Raw genomic sequence first — 22,415 nt, 5'->3', positions numbered from 1 at the left:
GTACGAGCCGTTAGCGCTGGTGCCGTTAGCGCTGGGGTGTAATAATTAGTTAGTGGTGTAATAATTAACATTCATAAAGTCAAATTTTCCATTGTGGGATCTGTGCCATGTTGCTGTGCTGAATGTGTAACTGATTTGAACAGAACAGATCGAATCTTGGGTATAATTTAATAACTAATAAATAACCAGAGTTAAACATTGAGTGACAGAGCACATAAATAATCATTTGAGAAATGAATAAACAATTTGATAATATGTCAAAAATTCTAAAAAAAACAACAACTCTGAAAACTTTTCTGAACTCAAATGTACTTATTCATTGAATGTCATATTTATCAAACAACGTTTTAGCTCAATTATGGGTTTGATGAACATGAGACTAAAGTATTATTGACCCCAAAGCAAGAAAAAGAACAAAACCGTAACAACTGTAAGTGTTTGTGTCAACCAAAGTGTTACAACATTACAGCTGACTGTGTGTGACATTGTGTGTGTGTGTGTGTGTGTGTGTGTGTGTGTGTGTGTGTGTGTGTGTGTGTGTGTGTTTGAGAGAGAGAGAGAGAGAGAGAGAGAGAGAGAGAGAGAGATATTCTTATTTCATATATAAAGCATTTCTCAACCATATGTTTCATTGTTGTTGAGCTGAAGCTTAGGAATGAGATTTTAGTCCATTGTAGACTTCAGCACCATGAAGCTTGACTCCTCCCCCTTTGTGTGTACAGAGTGTGCTATTATTGTTGTCCTCATACCGAAACGCCCTTTTACAATCTACTACTAATAAAAACCCATTTACAAAAGCTGAGTAAGTTCCCACGGACGGCACTAACTCTATATTTAATTTAGATTAAATACTGACAGTGTGTGTCCTGTGTGGTGAAGAAGGCTACGTGGTGTCGAGTCAGTTAAGCTCAACGACACGAGGAAGTGTTGGATCGTTCGTCTCTTTCTTAGAGTTCTCACTACTGAGAGCTTAACTGTAGCTATGAGAAATTCCTTCAGTCCACTTATATGCAAATAAATCCACATGTTCTTTTTTAGTTCGCCTGGTCATGCAATTGTAGAGGAAATACACAAATCTGGATGTAAGCTGATCCTTTTCAGCGGCTCACTAACACTCACGATTCTCTTTTAAATTCCATTACATTGTACTTTCACTTATTTAGCAAAGGTTCTGTTCTAAAGGCTTTATTTACCACATAGACTTTACAGCAGGGGCAAATACTTTTCCTCATAGTCCAGCTTAGGAAGTTGTGTTCAGAGCAGATTGTAGACCATGACACACTATTTGAACCCCAGTGTTATCGAGGGGAGAGAGAGAGAGAGAGTGAGAGAGAGAGAGAGAGAGAGAGAGAGAGGGAGAGGGAGAGAGGTTTAACAATACTTTTATTCGCTATTTGCCAGATACATACATTTGTACTTCATAATTTTTCATCACAGGTCTTCCCTAGTATATCATTGAAAAGTTATTTAGAAATACAAATAAATAAATAAACAAACAAACACACAAACAATTAAATAAATAAATAAATAAATAAATAAATAAATAAATAAATAAATAAATAAATAAGCAAAGGGTAAAAACAAAAAAGCTGCAGACATTTTACTAGTTTAAAAAAAAGTATATCCTTAAGTGACCGCTAAAAAGGTTTGACTGTGGAGTCTTGACAGATAAGACGGAGTCTGTGACTTCGTCTTTCGCCACCGCTCTCACCGCAGGAAGAAAATGAAGTCCGGGAAACTCCACGTCATTCCTCTTGTCATGAGTATTCCCATGTCTCTGTCCAATGAAGCATTTTGTAGTCGCTTGGCAGTGAATTGTACGGTTCCTCTTGCAGTTTTGCTGTTAGACGTGAAGATCTCAGCCCGTCACTGTTTTCAGCTCTTCTGCTGGTATCCAGCCTCCTTCGTCTAGTAGGTGGCCCAGCTTTGTGATGTTGTTGTCCAGTAAACACCTGCGGATGCTCACCGAGGACAGCAGTCTCAAAGTTATGAAAGAGTTGAAGAAGAGTGGTTCTTCTGGAGTCCATTGCTCTAGATTGTCCATGACTCTTTCTGTTCTTATTACCGTTTTCCATGTAAGCAGCACGGATCTGTAATAAGGCATCAGCTCGGATAAGCCCAACTCCTCCAGCTTCATTAAGAACAGGTGTTTATCTAGCTTGAAGCCACCTACTCTCCTCAGGATGGCATTTGCAGTTTTGTGGTATAGGAGTCTCTGTGCGGCTTGTATCCGGAAGGCACGGATTCTGCTCCTCACGTCTACCAGCCCTTGCCCACCTTCCAGTAACATCTGGTAAAGTACTGTGGCACGCAGCCAGTGTTGTCCACTCCAAAAGAAGTCCACTATTCTTCTTTGTATGTCAGCAACCAGTTCTTCAGGTGGTTCCATAACAATAGTTCTGTGCCACAGAGTTGAGGCAGCCAGGTTGTTTGCTATCAGAACTCTTCCTCTGTAAGACAATTGTGGTAGTAGCCATTTCCACTTGGACAATCGGGTAGACACCTTTTCCAGCAGGTCCTCACAATTTTTTTCTGGAATTGTTCATTTCCTAAAAAAACATCCAGTATTTTTAGTCCATCCCTTCTCCACTGTAAGTTGTGGAACTCTGTGCTCCCAGTTGCCTAACATAAAACCTTGACTTTTTGACCAGTTGACCCGTGCAGTGGAGGTTTTTCATATGTCCCAATTGTCTTTTTTAAAAGTGTGATGTCTTTTTTTCTCTGTGATAAAAACAGAAATGTCATCTGCATAGGCTGCTAAGACCACCTTAAAATAACCATCCACTTTTGGTATTAAAGTCCCTTTCAGTGATGCTCTGAGTCTACGTAGTAAAGGTTCGATGACTAGGCTGTATAATTGTCAAGAAAGTGGACAACCCTGCCTAATACCTCTAGTCACCGATACTGGGGCACTTAAACCTCCCCCTGCTTTAATCAGCACAGATACATCAGAGTACAGGAGTTCTACATATTGTAAGAAATTACAGAAATTGCACCCAAATTCCACTCCAAGTTACACATCTAAAAAGAGCTCATTCCTAAGAAGTATCATAAGGTAATATGTTTAGGACTCTAAACATATAAATGTGATTCAATTATAAATATGGGGACGGCGGCAGGACATTAGGGATCACCACGAACAAAGGGTCTACGTGACTGAGATTACCATTTGAAGTGATCACTTGGTTGATAACAATACCAAGCCAAGGTCTATGTGGCCACAATTACCATTTAAAGTGACCACTTGGGTGCTAGCAATTGTAACAATACAAAGACAATATGTATGTGACCATGATTAACATTTAAAGAGATCAGCTAGACAACAAGGTGTAGCCCAGCCATTTGGGAGATATTCAGTTCTTACACTCAATACACATTCAAAGTGGAACTTCATTTAAATTATCCATCCATCCATCCATCCATCCATCCATCCATCCATCCTTCCATCCATCCATTTTCTACCACTTATCCGGGACCGGGTCGCAGGGGCAGCAGTCTAAGCAGGGATGCCCAGACTTTCCTCTCCCCAGACACTTCCTCCAGCTCTTCCGGGGGAATACCGAGGCATTCCCAGGCCAGCTGAGAGACATAGTCCCTCCAGCGTGTCCTAGGTCTTCCCCGGGGCCTCCTCCCGGTTGGACATGCCTGGAACACCTCCCCAGGAAGGCGTCCAGGAGGCATCCGAAACAGATGCCCGAGCCACCTCAACTGACTCCTCTCGATGTGGAGGAGCAGCGGCTCTACTCTGAGCTCCTCCCGAGTGACCGAGCTCCTCACCCTATCTCTAAGGGAGCGCCCAGCCACCCTGCGGAGGAAACTCATTTCGGCCGCCTGTATCCGGGATCTTGTCCTTTCGGTCATGACCCAAAGCTCATAACCATAGGTGAGGGTAGAAACGTAGATCGACTGGTAAATAAAGAGCCTCGCAGACCGGTTTATCAACTGCATCACTGCAGAAGATACACCGATCCACCTGTCGATCTCCCGCTCCATCCTTCCTTCACTCGTGAACAAGACCCCAAGATACTTAAACTCCTCCACTTGAGGCAGGAGCTCTCCACCAACCTGAAGGGGACAAACCACCCTTTTCCCGCTGAGAACCATGGCCTCGGATTTGGAGGTGCTAATTCTCATCCACGCTGCTTCACACTGCAAACCGTCCCAGTGCACGCTGGAGGTCATGATTTGAGGAAGCCAACAGGACAACATCATCTGCAAAAAGCAGAGACGAAATCCCGTGGTCCACAAACCGAACTCCCTCCGGCCCCCGACTGAGCCTAGAAATCCTGTCCATATAAATAATGAACAGGACCGGGGACAAAGAGCAGCCTTGCCGGAGTCCAGCATAGACCGGGAACAAGTCTGACTTATTGCCGGCTATGCGAACCAAACTCCTGCTCCTGTCATATAGGGACCAGACAGCCCTTAGCAGAGGGCCCCGGACCCCATACTCCCAGAGCACCCCCCACAGGTCACCACGAGGGACACAGTGGAATGCCGTCTCCAGATCCACAAAGCACATGTGGACTGGTTGGGCAAACTCCCATGAACCCTCCAGCAGCCTGGCGAGGGTATAGAGATGGTCCATTGTTCCACGTCCGGGATGAAACCCGCATTGTTCCTCCTGCATCCGAGGTTTGACTACTCTCCAGTACCCTGGCGTAGACTTTTCTGGGGAGGCTGAGGAGTGTGATCCCCCTGTAGTTGGAACACACCCTCCGGTCCCCCTTCTTAAACAGAGGGACCACCACCCCAGTCTGCCAGTCCAAAGGCACTGTCACCAACCGCCACGTGATGTTGTAGAGGCATGTCAACCAAGACAGCCCCACAACATCCAGAGACTTGAGGTACTCAGGGCGGATCTCATCCACCCCCCGGTGCCTTGCCACTGAGGAGCTTCTCAACTACCTCAGTGACCTCAGCTTGGGGGATCGACGAGTCCACAACTGAGTCCTTGGCCTCTGCTTCCTCAGTGGAAGATATGTCTGTGGGGTTGAGGAGAACCTCGAAGTACTCCTTCCACCATCCGAGAATGTCCCCAGTCGAAGTCAGCAGATTCCCACTCCCACTGTAAACAATGTGAGCAGGGCATTGCTTCCCCCTCCTGAGATGCCGGAAGGTTTGCCAGAATTTCTTCGAGGCCCACCGATAATCCTTCTCCATGGCCTCACCAAACCACTCCCATACCCGAGTTTTTGCCTCCGCAAACACCCGGGCTGAAGCTCGCTTGGCCCTCCGGTACCTTTCAGCTGCCTCCGGAGTCCCCTGAGCCAACCAGGCTCGATAGGACTCCTTCAGCTTGACGGCATCCCTTACATCCGGGGTCCACCGGGTTTGGGGGTTGCCGCCGCGACAGGCACCAGAGACCTTACGGCCACAGCTCCGAGCAGCCGTGTCGACAATGGAAGTGGAGAACATGGTCCACTCGGACTCAATGTCTCCAACCTCCCTTGGGATCTGGTTGAAGCTCTGCCGGAGGTGGGAGTTGAAGATCTCTCTGACAGGAGACTCTGCCAAACGTTCCCAGCAGACCCTCACGGTACGTTTGGGTCTGCCACGTCTGTCCAACTTCCTCCCCTGCCATCGGATCCAACTTACCACCAGGTGGTGATCAATTGACAGCTCCGCCCCTCTCTTTACCTGAGTGTCCAAGACATATGGCCGGAGGTCAGATGAAACAACCACAAAGTCAATCATCGACCTCCGACCTAGGGTGTCCTGGTGCCACGTGCACTGATGGACACCTTTATGCTTGAACATGGTGTTCATTATGGACAAACTGTGACTAGCACAGAAGTCCAATAACAGAACACCACTCGTTTAAATTACCAAATGGGAAAGCTGTATATAAGGCTTGAGCAGAATTTGCTCCGGGTTCTTACCGACTCTGACGAACCCAAAGTACGCCATGTATTTTATCACTGCTATGCTGGAATAAACTTCTTGTTCTTTATTAAGATCTAGGAAAACATCATCGTCTTATTTTTACACAACACATTTTTTATTTCTTACATTGGCGAGCCACCCAGCGATGGATTCCAAAAAAAAAAAACGGGGAAAGGTAAGAAAAGCGGTATTTTCTTCTTTTACGCTGTTTTTTTTATTCAGGGAACCCCTTCGTTTCAAAAACCTAGAAAAGAAATGTTTTAGTGTAGAATCGAACATAGAGTATAGTTTACTGATCATAAGCAGGAGGAGTTATTATTGTTAAGCCTATTCTGTACATTTCTGTTTAAGATTCTAACCGAACTGAATTAACCCGACACACTGTGGTGACATGTGAATGGTTGTTTCTAAAGTAACTGAAGCAAAGTGCTTAAGCTGATAGGTTTCTAAAGTAACTAAAACTTGTTGTGTGTTTGTTATAATTCTGTTAAGATTCTAAAGTAACTGAATCAGCCCGAAGCAGTGTGGCTGTTGAATTATAGCTAAAAGTGTTTCTAAAGTAACTGAAACAGTAAAGAGCCCGACGCACCGTGGCTCTGTAGAGTTTAAAGCAATAACCCAAGGTAGTGTGGTGTTGTCTGACAGACTGTAACAGTGTTTTAAACTTACTTAAACTTACTTAAGTCCATGTACTGTGGTTAAGTAAACGGTTAGGCTTTAATGCAAAGAATGACTGTGTTAAACTAACGTTTTAAGTCCAAAAGTGCTGTGGCTAAGAAGACTGTTTTAAAATATAATTAAAAAAACCCGACGTACTGTGGTTTTGTCCGACGTACTGCGTTTGTGTCGACTCCGACGAACACAAAGTAGACCATGTATTTTGTCACTGCTATGCTGGAATAAACTTCTTGTTCTTTATTAAGATCTTCAACATCATCATCTTATTTTTACACTACACGCATTTTTATTTCTTACACTAGGATATCATTGAAAAATTATTTAGAAATAAAAATAAATAAATAAATAAATAAATAAATAGGCAAAAGGTAAAAATAAAAAAGCTGCAGACATTTTACTAGTTTAAAAAAAAAGTATATCCTTAAGCGACCGCTAAAAGGTTAAAGAAAAATCAGAGGTTAAAAACAAGTTGGTTCTCATGAACCGTACATAAAACCTCATTCACACACCATGTTTCATAAAAACCCATTGTATTACTGGTCAGCTTGTATTAGGCAAATTTGATTTTTAACCTAGCTGCTACTAGCTGCTTGCAGAGAAGCTCTGGATCTACTGTAGGTATTGTAATGCCTTGTTTTTTCATGTTATCCACATGGCTAGTTTAGCTGTGCCCATCAGATAGTTCGAGAAGCGGTATCTTACTCCTCCTATAAAAACCTTCTCTGAGAATTCTTCATCCGATTTTTGAAACCAGCTCTAGCGTAGCTTAAAAAGACCTTTTAATCTCGGGCATCTTAAAAACAATTGTTCTAGGTCTTCTTTTACCCCACAGAACCTACACTCCCGCTGCAAGCAGTGATACCGGGGTCAAGCCGATCAGATGCGCTCAGAACATGTTGCTGATGAACCATACCAAGTTTCGTAGCTATATGGCATTGCGTTAGTAAAATACCGAACTTAACGTGAAATTTCAAAATGGCCGACACACAAAATGGCCGTCCGAAAACCATTTGGTATCGTTTGACTCATCATGCCTCAAGGAGTCTAACAACACCTCCTTCATGATTTTACACTCAAGTTTGCAGTAGTTATAAGCGAAAATCTCGTGGCCACTAGGTGGCGCTGTCACGAAACGTTGCATGCTAATAATAAGAAAACTATCTATAACAATAAGTGTCTTCACCCCTAAGTGTGTGTGTGTGATAAGTGTGAGTGTGTGTGTGCATGAGTGTGAGTGTGTGTGTGTAACTTACATACACACACTCACACTTACACACACACACACACACACACACACACACACACACACACACACACACACACACACACTCACACTTACACAAAGAAAAACATTCTGGATATTCCTATCATTTACATTTACATATATTATATATAAGAAAGCCATGTAAATGATATCCAGAATGTTTTTCTTTATTAAAAAGTAAATTCCAATTCTCTAGAAAATTGTCTTGGTCTTTATTTAACTATGAATATGCACTAGGAAATGTGAGATGTAACAAATGGGTTTTGTTGTGGTCTTGCTGGGATTATTCTAGCATCCAAAACACAAAATATGCTGTTCAGCCAGCACACAGGAATCCCAGGCTGGTCGGCCAGCACACAGGTATCCCAGGCTGGTCGGCCAGCACACAGGTATCCCAGGCTGGTCGGCCAGCACACAGGTATCCCAGGCTGGTCGGCCAGCACACAGGTATCCCAGGCTGTTCGGCCAGCACACAGGTATCCCAGGCTGGTCGGCCAGCACACAGGTATCCCAGGCTGGTCGGCCAGCACACGGGTATCCCAGGCTGGTCGGCCAGCACACGGGTATCCCAGGCTGGTCGGCCAGCACACGGGTATCCCAGGCTGGTCGGCCAGCACACAGGTATCCCAGGCTGGTCAGCCAGCACACAGGTATCCCAGGCAGGTCGGCCAGCACACAGGTATCCCAGGCTGGTCGGCCAGCACACAGGTATCCCAGGCTGGTCAGCCAGCACACAGGTATCCCAGGCAGGTCGGCCAGCACACAGGTATCCCAGGCTGTTCGGCCAGCACACAGGTATCCCAGGCTGTTCAGCCAGCACACCAGCATCCACGGCTGGTCGGCCAGCACACCAGCAACCAGCACCTAATTCTGACCAGCATGCCACCATCCCAAGCTGGTCCAAACATGCAAAACATACCTTATGCTGGACCAGCAATGCTGTTTTTTTGTTTGTTTGTTTGTTTTTTTTACTAGGGGTGTCAACACACTTGGTCAATAAATCTGATTCTGATTCTGACAAGACACAACAGACAAGAAGACAAGACACAAGAAGACAACACACAAGAAGACACAACAAGACAAGACACAAGAAGACAACACACAACAAGAATAGACAAGAGACAAGACAAGACAGAACTTTATTAATCCCCATGGAAATTCTTTGGATATGAAGTGATGTGATTCTTTTGATATGGATTAGAAATCCAGTGCAAGAGTAGTAAAGACGCGACTCAGCTAGTTATTGATCTATGAGACAACAAGCATAATGGAGCAGGTCTGGAACCTGACCTGAATGGTACCGAATAAACTCGTATTATTTTTTTATTTTCTATATATTTTTTCAGAATATTTGTTACATTAAAAATATTTATTTTGCTCCATATTTTTCTGTTGGATGTACGTTTCATAGACCTAGACCTAGATTATCCTCATGGAAAGCTGTTCAGACGAAATCGCAGACATTTAAGAAAAACAAAAGAAACACACTGTTCAACATTTGAAAAAAAGCGTTGACATGGATACTGATAGTCAGCAGTCAGTTGATGCATCACAAAACAATGCACTTGACAGTAAGGACATTACAAATGAAAGAAATCGTAATGAAAGTGTAGAGAAAGAGCAAGCTTACCATACAAGATCTGGAGGAATTGTAAAAAAAATACCTGAAAAATACAAAGACTGAGTTAATAAAATGTATGTGCATTGTTGGGTGTGTAATAAGTTGAGTATAAATGCATTTGAAAAAATGTGTTGAATAATTTTGTAGTTATGCTAAATAATTTGGTTGATGAAACTCAAATGTTGTGTTTTAAAGACATTCTATGCATCAGTATAATGGAATATATTTAAGGGGGATGTAACATATTGTATGTTATACTTATATATAAGGTTATGAGGACATCTAGTGGTCATCTGATACAATGACATCCAGAGTCACGTGTGTATGTTTTGTTACTGAAGTCAGAAGAATAAAATGATGTGAAGGAGCAGAAGCTCGTGGATTGTATTCTATACGAGACGAGATGTAATGTACTGAGTAAAAAGTGTCTGAATATTATAAATATAATGTGATGATTTACTTTATTCCTTTACATTAAAAAAAAGCCTGAGCTCTGTAAAGTTTCTCTGTAAAGCCGCAGATTATCTCTCTGTTACACTATAACACAAAACTTAAAAAACGAAACCGAACGAGCGACCGAACGAGCGACCGAACGAGCGACCGAACGAGCGACCGAACGAGCGACCGAACGAGCGACCGAACGAGCGACCGAACGAGCGACCGAACGAGCGACCGAACGAGCGACCGAACGAGCGACACACACACACACGCACAGGCACACACACACACACACACACACACACACACACACACACACACACACACACACACACACACACACACACTCACTGACTCTCTCTCATCGCAGGAAAATGGCAGAGGCCAGTATTTCAGTAGATCATTTTTCTGTGGATAACTTCAGCTGTTCTATGTGTCTGGATCTCCTGAATGATCCAGTGACTACTTCCTGTGGTCACAGTTTCTGTAAGGTGTGTATTAATGCTCACTGGGATCAGGAGGATGTGAATGGCATCTACAGGTGTCCTCAGTGTAGAGAGACTTTCACTCCAAGGCCTGTTCTACGCAGGAACAACATGCTGGCTGAAGTGGTGGAGAAACTGAAGAAGACTGAACTCCAAGCTGTTTCTCCTGCTCACTGTTACACTGTACGTGGAGATGCGGAGTGTGATTCCTGCACAGGGAGAAAACACAAAGCCGCCAAGTCCTGTCTGGTTTGTTTAGCCTCCTATTGTGAAGATCATCTTAAACCTCACTTTCAGTCTCCTTCCTTTAAGAAGCACAAGTTAGTTGAAGCCTGTGCAGAGCTCCAAGAGAAGATCTGCTCTGAACATAACAGACTGATGGAGATCTACTGTCGTACTGACCAAAGCCTCATCTGTTACTTGTGTACGATGGAAGAACACAAAGGTCATGATACAGTTTCAGCTAAAGCAGAAAGAACTAAAAAACAGGTGAGAACTGGATATTATTATTGTTTTTTAAGTTCATTTCTACAAATTCTATTTCTAATCTAATTTTTTTAGGCTAATGAGTGTGATTGTAGTTTCTTATATAATTACAGCTACAATTCTTTGTATTTTAGTTTTATTTCTATTAATTAAATATATTGTATTTGATCTCAGATTGAGTTAAAGGAGGATCAGATAAAATCCCAGCAGAGGATCCAGGAGAAGCAGAAGAAGGTGCAGGAGCTGAAACAGATTGTGGACATTATTAAGGTGAGGAGGAAACTGAGAGATTCACATAAACACACACATTATAGAGTCACTGTGAGATAAAGAGTTGATCTTTAAACGTATCTGTGTGTGTGTGTGTGTGTGTGTGTGTGTGTGTGTGTGTGTGTGTGTGTGTGTGTGTGTGTGTGTGTGTGTGTCCTTACAGATACGTTCACAGGCAGCAGTAGATGACAGTGAGAGAATCTTTACTGAGATGATCAGCTCCATGGAGAAAAAGTGCTCAGAGGTGACGGAGCTGATCAGAGCTCAGGAGGAAGCTGAAGTGAGTCGAGCTGAACAACTCCTGAATCAACTGGAGCAGGAGATTGCTGATCTTAAGAGGAGAGTCACTGAGATGGAGCAGCTTTCACACACACACGATGACCTCCACTTCCTCCAGGTAACAGTGTCTGATCTGCAGAGGGCGCTGTTCCTCACAAAGTTTCCTCCTAAAAGCTCATTACAGCAACAAGAAATGTTCCTGTCTGAGATCACGAGTGTGTCTTTGTTCTGATTCAGTCTGAGATTCATTCGTTCCTCTTGTCCACTTTTCTCCATCTCTATGATGTGTTTCCTCTCTGTAGAGTTTCCCGTCTCTCTGTGTTTCTCCTGGATGTGACGACTCACCCAGCTTCACTGTCAATCAACGTCTCTCATTTGATGGAGTGAGGAAATCTCTCTCAGATCTGAAAGAACGAGTCGAACAAATCTGTGAGGAGGAATTCAACAAAATCAGATCAGAAGGTGAACAAACAAACATTGTTTCTGTATCACAGTAAAAAGAGACATAAAATTCATCTAACAGAAATAAGAAGTTAGCAGGAACAAGACTGCAGAAAATCACACAGTATTAGCATCAGTCTTGTAAATGACGTCATTTTTTTGTCTCCATTTTGTCTCTGTGTCTCCAAAGCTGCAGCAGTTCAGAGGATTTTACCTTCAGAACCAAAGAGCAGAAAATATTTTCTGCAGTGTAGGTTTTACACACACACACACACACACACACACACACACACACACACACACACACACACACACACACACACACAGAGACACACAGTGTTAAAATGTTTGTATTGTTGATCTTAACCTGATCCATGTTTATAGAGCTGCATTAGGAGAATAGAAACACAGACAGGTGTCTTACACACTTATTATAAATCCTGTGATTAACATCTAACATGTGGACATTTTATTACTGTAGATTTCTGTTATCTGACTCTGGATCCAAACACAGCACATCCTGAACTCATTCTGTCTGAGAAGAACAGACTGGTGAGACGGAGTGAGACAGAACTGCTATACTCTGATCATCCAGAGAGATTTAACTTCTACACTCAGGTGTTGTGTAAGGAGAGTGTGTGTGGACGCTGTTACTGGGAGGTGGAGAAGAGTGGTTATGTGTACATATCAGTGTCATATAAAGGGATCAGCAGGAAAGGACGAGTTGAGGAGTGTTTGTTTGGACACAACAGTCAGTCTTGGAGTCTGTGGTGTTTTTGTTCCTCTGTCTCTTTCTATCACAACAGCATTGAGACTAAGCTCCGGGGTCCATCACCCTCCAGAATAGGAGTGTATGTGGATCACAGTGCAGGAACTCTGTCCTTCTACAGCGTCTCTGACACCATGAGGCTCCTCCACAGAGTCCACACCACATTCACTCAGCCTCTATACGCTGGAGTCAGTATATTTAGTAATAAATCATCTGTGAGGTTTTGTGATCTAAAATACAAAGTTAGTAAAAGTGTTTATAAAAAGGTGTGAGATTTAATTTGTCCCTGAGCTACACTGGACATTTTGTGTGCAGAAACTTAATTTAACTGTATGCACTATTAGGATGGGTTTATTATAGTTGATATAAAAATGTTCAATGTCTCCTCAGAAATAATAAACTTTACTCAAACTGCTCTGTCTTTTTGTGCTGCTTGCTGGTGGAAACAACCTACTGTGTGTAAAAGACCTTTATTATCTTATATCTTTAACAATTTTCTGCTTAACATTCAGGATAAAATCAGGATTTTATAGACAGAATTTAAACAAAGAAGTCATGTAAAAGGAAAACATCATCTGTTGTGAATTCTCTCCTTTTCGGCACAAGTCGCGTATGCGCAGCATCTCGAGCGTGGCTTCTCAGACATAGGCGCACTGAGCGCAGGCATCGGCGCACAAATTGCGCAGTCGAGGCGCTGTGGTACTCTCGATGCATTACAGGTGATACCGTGTTAGAGTGCAGGAAAAAGTTTGTGAAGCTGTAAGTGTGCTCCACTGTTCCTCTGTAGTCGTTGAGATTGTTAAAGATGTCTAGAAGATGTTAAATATATATAATCTGTATTTGAACTGTGTTGGTGCACCTGTTATATACCCTGGTTAGCCACTAGCATAGCTGCTCATTAGTATGGCTAAACATGCTACTAGTTTCTTTCCATCAGTAATATTTGTACAATGGTGTTCAGTAACTACTGTGATGGTTTATTATTGATTGTATTAAGCATCTGTTTCTTAATAATTCAGTGCACTATGCAGTATGTTGTCTCAGTTACTTATTGAAAGTTAAGACTAATGCTTCTGTACGGTGTCTGTTGTACCAGTTGGCTAATGTTTGTGCTAGACATGTCATGTTATGGTTGTTTCTTTATTTCATTCCTAGAAACTACCTCGCACACATGACCCTGTGTGTAATGTTATTCTTGTGCAATAAATGGTTAAACTCTATCTGATGACTCAAACTCCCTGACCAGAGTCCTGCGGCAGTCAATAACACAATCACCAGTAACAGCGGCCAATCCGCAACAAATGGTCCTTCGAGCCGGATTAATTGAATACCGCAGTGATGTCATCAGAGGAGCAAGCAGCCTTGGTCTCTCATGCTGAAGCACTAAATAGGCCCTCCAGGCAGCGCCACACACCCAAGCATCTTGAGGATTATCTTATTGTCTGTAGCCACCGACGGGGCAGTTCCTCACAGCCTGCAGTAGATGCGTCTGAGGATCAGCGAGGAGCTGCAGCAGCAGTGAGCACTAGTAGTCAAATGCCAACATGTGAGCATCCAAGGATGAGCATCCAAGCCCTGCAGATTCAATGTCGATGAGTTCTCTGAGGGAATTACTTAAGTCTATGTCTGATAAGGAAAGGGATGAGGTCGCTGACATGGCTGTGCTGCAGAGACAGCTTAAGCACTACGAACAACGACGGAGAAGGCGGAATGAACTGATGGAGCATATCACATCGTTTCTGAGGGAAGAAGGTGAGGAGGATCAAGGTGTAAATCTTGCCATGTCACCTACCTAATCACCTCCAGAAATGTCACTATGCTCGCCCTTATCATCAAGGCATTCTTCTCTCCCACAATCACCACACAGTGAGCTGCATGCCAACCAAAATGCTTGTGCCACCCCAGTAGGGGCCAGAAAGCCCATGGTGGAGGACTCAAATCCTGACTTTGTACCTATACAGCCAGCCTGCACATTCCCCAGATATACACCAGTTTCGTCAGGCAGTCTGCATTCTCTTTGGCCTGAACAGCAGCATGCTAAAGGACAAGGGACTGTACCGTTAATGTGTACCGAGCTGCAGGATGTTTCTGGAGGTGGTTTTCAGCGCCAAGTGCAGCAACCATTACAGGCTCCAATGCCAGCCTTTCAGACCCTCAACGTGCCTTACGTTCATTCACCAGCTGAACTCTCTTTACAAGGGCATGCCACAGCTCCAGTCTTAGCAACCCCTTGCATACAACCTTTCAACCAGACTCCGAAGCATCCAGGATATTTGATGCCTCACCGCCTTTGCATGCTGCGCCCCAGCCAAAGATTCCAGACTTTGTTAACGACAGTGAGAAGGAGTTTGCTAACCTCAAACTAGCACTTGAGAACATCCTGGAACCTTATGCAGAGCTGGAAGAGAAATATAAGTACCACATTTTGCTTGAACATCTCAAACTACCTGAAGCCCAGATGATTGGCCAATCCTGTCACCATCATCCGTATCCCTATTCAGCAGCTATGCAGGCTCTCCAACTGCAAGACAGCCAGCCCCATCAGTTGGCACAAAGTGAGATTGCAGCAATCCTTACAGCACCAGAGGTGAAACCAAGTGATGCAGGTAGCTTTCAGGGTTTCGCGCTTCGTGTCCACCTCTTAGTGAGTATGCTGTTGTCATTGGAGGGTCCTAGAGGCATGGAGCTAAACTGCTGCTCACATGTGGATCGTCTGCTTAGTAAGCTGCCCAAGTTCTTAAGAGATGGCTTCATAGAGTACTTCCAGCTCCAAGGAAAGCTCAACTCCCCTAGCATAAATCCGTACAACCTACAGGACTTTGCGGGATGGCTTCAAGTCAAGGCCCAACAACAAAGACTCTCTAGTAAGTTAGTACAATGCTATCAGTACGAGAGATCTGTAAGCACTAAGGAGAAGAGTGGAGCAAAACATAAAGGCCAGAGTACAGCCTTGTATCATGGTGCAACATCCCCGGAGGCCAAAGCCTCTTCCATTCCACAGGTACTACGTAAAAGGGCCACACCCAGGGTCAACTGCCTTTTCTGTGGTAGCAGAGAGCACTACATCACTCGATGCAGCAGTATTAAAGAGCAGTCAGGTTACCTTTGTAAGTGGATTTCAGATGGCAAGCGATGCTGGAGATGCGTTCGTTCACACACACCTGAGGCTTGCAATCTAAAGAAGCCCTGCAGTGACTGTGGCGGGATACACCTCCAGGTACTTCATGGTGTGGCTCAAAGTCACCCAACCAATACATCGTCAGTCACCTCTGAGAGCCATGCTTACCTCTTACCCTCTATTTCGTCAGGCAGAGTGCTTTTGAAAGTAGTTCCAGTGCTGCTGCACCACAAATCAAAGACGATGGAGACTTATGCCATATTGGATGATGGAGCACAGTGCACCATGATACTACCCACTGCTGTCCAGCAGCTTCAGCTGCATGGTGAACACGAGACTCTAGCCCTTCGCACTGTACGACCAGATACCACTTACCTTAGTGGCTCTAGAATGACCTTTGAAATCTCTCCAAGAGGTAACCCAGAGAAACGATATAAGGTGTTGGGAGCATTCACAGTTTCGATCTAGTGGAACAGTCATACCCAGTACAGATACTCCAGAGGAAGTATGCACATTTAAGAGGGGTCCCTCTACAGCCTTTTCACAAGGTCCGTCCATTGGTGCTCATAGGTTCAGACCAAGTTCATCTCATCACTGCCAAAGCATCTGTTCGCCAAGGTACCAAAGGGGGAGCAGTAGCCATTTGAACAGCTATTGGTTGGGCTCTCCAGGAAGCAGAAATGTATATCACAGACCATGCACCAGTTCAGCAGTGTTTCTTCACCTCTACTACACACCCAGATGATCTCCTCTACAGGAATGTGGAAAGATTGTGGCAGCTGGATGTGCTGCCATTCCACAATGAGAAACTGGTTGTCCGTTCTAGGCAGGACAAGGAGGCAATGCAGCTGCTGGAGTCCCAAACTCAGCAAGTCATGGTGGATGGAGTACAACGTTATGCCACCCCTCTTCTATGGAAAGCGGGTGCATCAAATCCTGAAGGGTCTATGCACTTCGTGCTTGCAAATCTGAGAAGTATAGAAAGGAGACACCGTAAGGATCCTGAGAAGGCCTCAATCTACTCAGAAGAGATAACTAAACTCATTGACACAGGGTGCGTATTTAAACTTGACCAGAGGGAAGGAACACAGCCGGCATGGCACTTGCCTCATCACCTGGTGTGTCATAACAATAAGTTCCGATTGGTGTTCGACTGTTCCTTCAAACATCATGGCCTGTCCCTGAATGATCAGCTCCTACCTGGTCCCACCCTTGGACCATCAGTGTTAGGAGTACTTCTAAGGTTCAGACAACATCCGGTTGCAGTGAGTTCAGATATCAAAGGCATGTTTCATCAGGTCCGTCTACTGCCTACAGATAGACCCTTTCTCCGTTTCATTTGGAGAGACCTGCAAAGTTAAAACACTCCAGACATATAAGAATGGCAAGTTCTTCCATTCGGCACAACGAGCAGTCCATGCTGTGCGATCTTTGCACTGCAGCATCATGCATACAATTCTGAAGCCAAATATCCAGGTTTGCAACAGATAGTGCATCAAAGCTTCTACGTGGATAATTGCATGACAGGCTTCCCTACGGCCTCCACGGCAAAGCAGGCGGTGAATCAGTTACGCAGCATGTTAGCAGAGGGAGGATTCGATCTCAGACAGTGGGCCAGCAGTCATCTGGCAGTGGTCGCTCATCTTCCATCTGAAGCACGGCCTTCTGCCACAGAGCAGTGGTTGTTGCAAACCCACAATGAACCACTGGAGCCTGCATTAGGCCTTAGGTGGAACTGTACAGGTGATACTCTCGGCTACCATTATCGGCCTATTGATGACAAAGCACTGACCATGAGAGCTGCCTATCAGGTGCTGGCATCCCAGTATGATCCACTGGGATTTATCCTACCATTTACCACCAGAGCAAAGGTAATCATTCAGCAGTTATGGGCTAAAAGGAGAGATTGGGACGATCTAGACCTACCGCCAAACCTTCGGACCGCTTGGACTAACAGGGAGAGTGAACTCGTACATATCAGTAAGGTATCTATTCCTCGCTGCTACTCACCGGCATCCCTAGCATCAGTGGTGCAGCCCAGTTCTCTCCATGTGTTCTGTGATGCTTCAGAAAGGGCTTACGGGGCAGTGGCATATTTGGTGGTTAACCTGGACAGTGACATCCATGTCTCCTTTATAATGGCCAGATCTCGAGTTGCTCCTAAGAGGCAGCAGTCCATTCCAAGCTTGGAGCTTTGTGCTGCTTTAGCTGGGGCTCAACTAGCCAAAGTGGTGAGGGAGGAGCTGACAATTCCATCGGCCAGACAATCTTATGGACAGACACGATGACTGTCTTGGAATGGATCCAATCAGACTCCTGCCGGTACAAGGTGTTTGTGGGGACACGAGTCTCAGAGATACAGGAGCTAACAGACCACAGGTCATGGAGATATGTTAATACACAGGATAACCCAGAATATGACATAACAAGGGGAAAAACTCTCCAAGAACTGTCAGAACCCAGTCGATGGAGCCAAGGCCCTCCATTTCTGAAGCAGGACCCAGTACACTGGCCTAAGAGACCAGAAGTCACCCCTTCTAAAGTGGTGTCTGAACTGAAAGGCTCATCTTGTTGCTCAATAATGACTGTTGATGCTAACTCTAGTCTCCCAGATGCAACCCAATTCAGAACCTGGCAGGAACTGCTGAAGGCAACACAACAGACCTGTCAGGGGCCGGCCACATCCAGTGATGTACCTATGACTAGCAGGGAAGCTGCTAGTTTTTCTTCTGAGATCATGCCAAGCTCAGAGATTTCCAGGAGAAGTAGCAGCTTTGGAAGCCCAGAAACCTATTCCCAGGCACAGTCGTTTGGTAAAACTTGCTCCTGAGTGGGACTCACTGACCAAGCTGATCAGGGTTGGGGGAGACTACGGAGGCTGGCCGACTCAGAACCGGAACAAATTCACCCCATTGTGCTGGACTCATTGAAGATCCTTATTAAAGACTTTGATGAGCGGCTATTACATTCAGGTGCCGAGAGAGTCTTTGCTGAGATACGAAGACAGTATTGGATTCTTAAGGGACGTCAGGCAATCAAGCATCATCAGCTTACCTGTCTGGCCTGCCAGCGATGGAGAACCCAACCGAAGGTCCAACAAATGGCTGATCTGCCACCAGAACGCCTCCGACTGCTCTGTCCACCATTTTACTCAACAGGAATGGACTGCTTCGGCCCATACCTGACTAAGATAGGAAGGCGTAATGAGAAGCGCTGGGGCCTTATCTTTAAATGTCTCATGACAAGGGCAGTTCACATTGAGCTCCTGAATGCACTAGATGTGGATGCCTTCCTTCTTGCACTCCGTAGATTCATAGCCAGGAGGGGTCGTCCAAAGGAGATCCGTTTGGACTGTGGCACCAACTTCCGTGGAGCAGAACGAGAATTGCGTTAAGCCTTTTCCAGTATGGAGCCAGAACTCCAGAACCGCCTTGCAGACTACCAAATCAGCTTCAGGTTCAAGTGCTCTACATTTTGGTGGCCACCAGGTGCTCCACATTTTGGTGGCGTATGGGAACGGGAGGTCCGCTCCGTGAAGAGTGGTAGGTGGTCAAGCAGTGACCGAGGATGTTTTGTCCACAGTGCTAGTGGAAGTGGAAGGGATTCTCAATTCAAAACCACTAGGATATGCCTCTGCCGATGTAGCTGACATTGACCCAGTCACACCTAACCTTCTCCTTATGGGGCGGCGGGATGCATCACTTCCTCAAGTGGCTTATGCCCCAGGAGAAATGGGGCGGCGGAGGTGGCGTCACTGCCAGAATATTGTTGACCAATTCTGGATGTTTCACCAAAAACTACCTTCCAACTCTTCAAACTCGACAGAAGTGGCATAAAGCTTTATCAAACTTGGAAGTGGACTCTGTTGTGCTAATAGTGGATCCCAAAACTCCCAAGAGCTCAGTGGCCCATAGGAAAGGTTCAGAAGACATTGCCCAGTAGCGACGGACGTGTGCGGACTGCGGAAGTTGTCATTGACGGCAAAGTGTATCTCAGACCAGTTGCCCGGCTGATTCAGTTACCGTCTTTAGAGGGTGACCCCAATGATGTGTAGAGAATTCTCCATAATTACCCGGCTGTTGTGAATTCTCTTCCTTTCGGCCCAAGTCGCGCATGCGCAGCATCTCGAGCGTGGCTTCTCAGACATAGGCGCACTGAGCGTAGGCATCGGCGCACAAATTGTGCAGTCAAGGCGCAGTGGTACTCTCGATGCATTACAGGTGATGCCGTGTTAGAGCGCAGGAAAAAGTTTGTGAAGCTGTAAGTGTGCTCCACTGTTCTTCTGTAGAAGACTAGAAGATGTTAAATATATATAATCTGTATTTGAACTGTGTTGGTGCACCTGTTATATACCCGGGTTAGCCACTAGCATAGCTGCTCATTAGTATGGCTGCTCAGGCTAAACATGCTACTAGTTTCTTTCCATTAGTAATATTTGTACAATGGTGTTCAGTAACTCCTGTGATGGTTTATTATTGATTGTATTAAGCATCTGTTTCTTAATAATTCAGTGCACTATGCAGTATGTTGTCTCAGTTACTTATTGAGAGTTAAAACTAATGCTTCTGTACAGTGTCTGTCATACCAGTTGGCTAATGTTTGTGCTAGACATGTCATGTTATGGTTATTATGTGTTAAGCAGTTGTTTCTTTATTTCATTCCTAGAAACTACCTCGCACACATGACCTGTGTGTAATGTTATTCTTGTGCAATAAATGGTTAAACTCTATCTGATGACTCAAACTCCCTGACCAGAGTTCTGCGGCAGTCAATAACACAATCACCAGTAACAGCGGGCAATCCGCAACATCATCAACAATTGGCTTAAAAGCCTGCTCATCTTCTGACCAAGCTAATCTGTACCTACCACGGTCCCACGGGAACGATCTGCTGGAAGCTGTTAGACTGCAATCTCTAGTCACAATAAGTACCAGCCATGGGAAATACAGAAGCATAGAAGGACAGATTCTTATGAACATCTCTAAAGTGAAAATTTCCACTACAATTCCCCCTTATTGACGTGGGGACAATACATAACATTTTTCCGGCCAGCCGCGAGACATAGTCCCTCCAGTGTGTCCTAGGTCTTCCCCAGGGCCACCGCCCGAGTGACCAAGCTCCTCACCCTATCTCTAAGGGAGAGCCCAGCCACCCTACGGAGGAAACTAATTTCGGCCGCCTGTATCCGGGATCTTGTCCTTTCAGTCATGACCCAAAGCTCATGACCATAGGTGAGGGTAGGACCGTAGATCGACTGGTAAATAGAGAGCTTCGCCTTGTGGCTCAGCTCTTTCTTCACCACAACAGACTGGTATATCGACCACATCACTGTAGAAGATACACCGATCCGCCTGTCGATCTCCCGCTCCATCCTTCCCTCACTCGTGAACAAGACCCCAAGATACTTAAACTCTTCCACTTGAGGCAGGAGCTCTCCGCCAACCTGAAGGGGACAAGCCACCCTTTTCCGGCTGAGAACCATGGCCACGGACTTGGAGGTGCTGATTCTCATCCCTGCCGCTTCACACTCGGCTGCAAACCGTCCCGGTTCACACTGAAGGTCCTGATTTGAAGAAGCCAACAGGACAACATCATCTGCAAAAAGCAGAGATGAAATCCTGTGGTCCCCAAAACGGACTCCCTCCAGCCCCTGACTGCGCCTAGAAATCCTGTCCATATAAATAATGAACAGGACTGGTGACAAAGGGCAGCCCTGTCGGAGTCCAACATGCACTGGGAACACTCTCATGCATCTCACTCATTTTCTACCGCTTATCCGAACTACCTCGGGTCACGGGGAGCCTGTGCCTATCTCAGGCGTCATCGGGCATCAAGGCAGGATACACCCTGGACGGAATGCCAACCCATCGCAGGGCACACACACTCTCATTCACTCACACACTCCGGACAATTTTCCAGAGATGCCAATCAACCTACAATGCATGTCTTTGGATCGGGGGAGGAAACCGGAGTACCCGGAGGAAACCCCCGAGGCACAGGGAGAACATGCAAACTCCACACACACAAGGCGGAGGCGGGAATCGAACCCCGACCCTGGAGATGTGAGGCGAACGTGCTACCCACTAAGCCACCGTGCCCCCCCCCCACACTGGGAACAAGTCTGACTTATTGCCGTTTATGCGAACCAAACTCCTGCTCCGGTCATATAGGGACCAGACAGCCCTTAGCAGAGGGTCTCGGACCACATACACCCAGAGCACCCCCCACAGGTCACCACAAGGGACACAGTCGAATGCCTTCTCCAAATCCACAAAACACATGTGGACAGGTTGGGCAAACTCCCATGCACCCTCCAGCAACCTGGCGAGGGTATAGAGATGGTCCAGTGTTCCACGACTGGGACGAAACCCGCATTGTTCCTCCTGAATCAGAGGTTCGACTATCGGCCGAATTCTCCTCTCCAGTACCCTGGCATAGACTTTTCCGGGGAGACTGAGGAGTGTGATCCCCCTGTAGTTGGAACACACCCTCCAGTCCCCCTTCTTAAACAGAGGGACCACCACCCGAGTCTGCCAGTCTAGAGGCACTGTCCCCAGCCGCCACGCGATGTTGCAGAGGTGTGTCAACCAAGACAGCCCCACAACATCCAGAGATGATGTTGTCCTTCGGATGCCTCCGTGAATTTGAAGCACATACAGGGATAATTGACTGCATTTCAC

The 22,415-nt window shown here is 45.5% G+C and overlaps 1 protein-coding gene across 4 annotated transcripts; it reads left to right on the top strand.

Moving 5' to 3' along the window:
- Positions 1-10,125: 10,125 nt before the first annotated feature.
- Positions 10,126-13,031, top strand: LOC113637071 (tripartite motif-containing protein 16-like). Of its 4 annotated transcripts, none has more exons than XM_047821905.1 (6): positions 10,126-10,861; positions 11,033-11,128; positions 11,304-11,525; positions 11,710-11,869; positions 12,039-12,098; positions 12,330-13,031. In XM_047821905.1, the coding sequence occupies exons 1-6, from the start codon at positions 10,262-10,264 to the stop codon at positions 12,887-12,889; spliced, it is 1,698 nt and encodes a 565-aa protein (XP_047677861.1). In that variant the 5' UTR covers positions 10,126-10,261; the 3' UTR covers positions 12,890-13,031. The 4 variants fall into 4 exon arrangements, with proteins under 4 accessions (XP_047677861.1, XP_047677860.1, XP_047677859.1 ...); XM_047821904.1 differs by having other exon boundaries at positions 11,292-11,525; positions 12,045-12,098; XM_047821903.1 differs by having other exon boundaries at positions 11,292-11,525.
- The last annotated feature ends 9,384 nt before the right edge of the window (positions 13,032-22,415 follow it).

This window comes from Tachysurus fulvidraco, chromosome 12 (assembly GCF_022655615.1).
Source record: "Tachysurus fulvidraco isolate hzauxx_2018 chromosome 12, HZAU_PFXX_2.0, whole genome shotgun sequence".
Lineage (NCBI taxonomy): Eukaryota > Metazoa > Chordata > Actinopteri > Siluriformes > Bagridae > Tachysurus > Tachysurus fulvidraco.
This window is presented reverse-complemented; position numbering and strand designations above follow the sequence as displayed.

Bases quoted from the DNA above. Each gene is read 5' to 3' on its own strand.
- LOC113637071 (XM_047821903.1), top strand. From the start codon at position 10,262: ATGGCAGAGGCCAGTATTTCAGTAGATCATTTTTCTGTGGATAACTTC. The intron at 11,526-11,709 runs GTAACAGTGTCT...TCCTCTCTGTAG, and splicing joins ATGACCTCCACTTCCTCCAG to AGTTTCCCGTCTCTCTGTGT. The intron at 12,099-12,329 runs GTAGGTTTTACA...TTATTACTGTAG, and splicing joins CAGAAAATATTTTCTGCAGT to ATTTCTGTTATCTGACTCTG.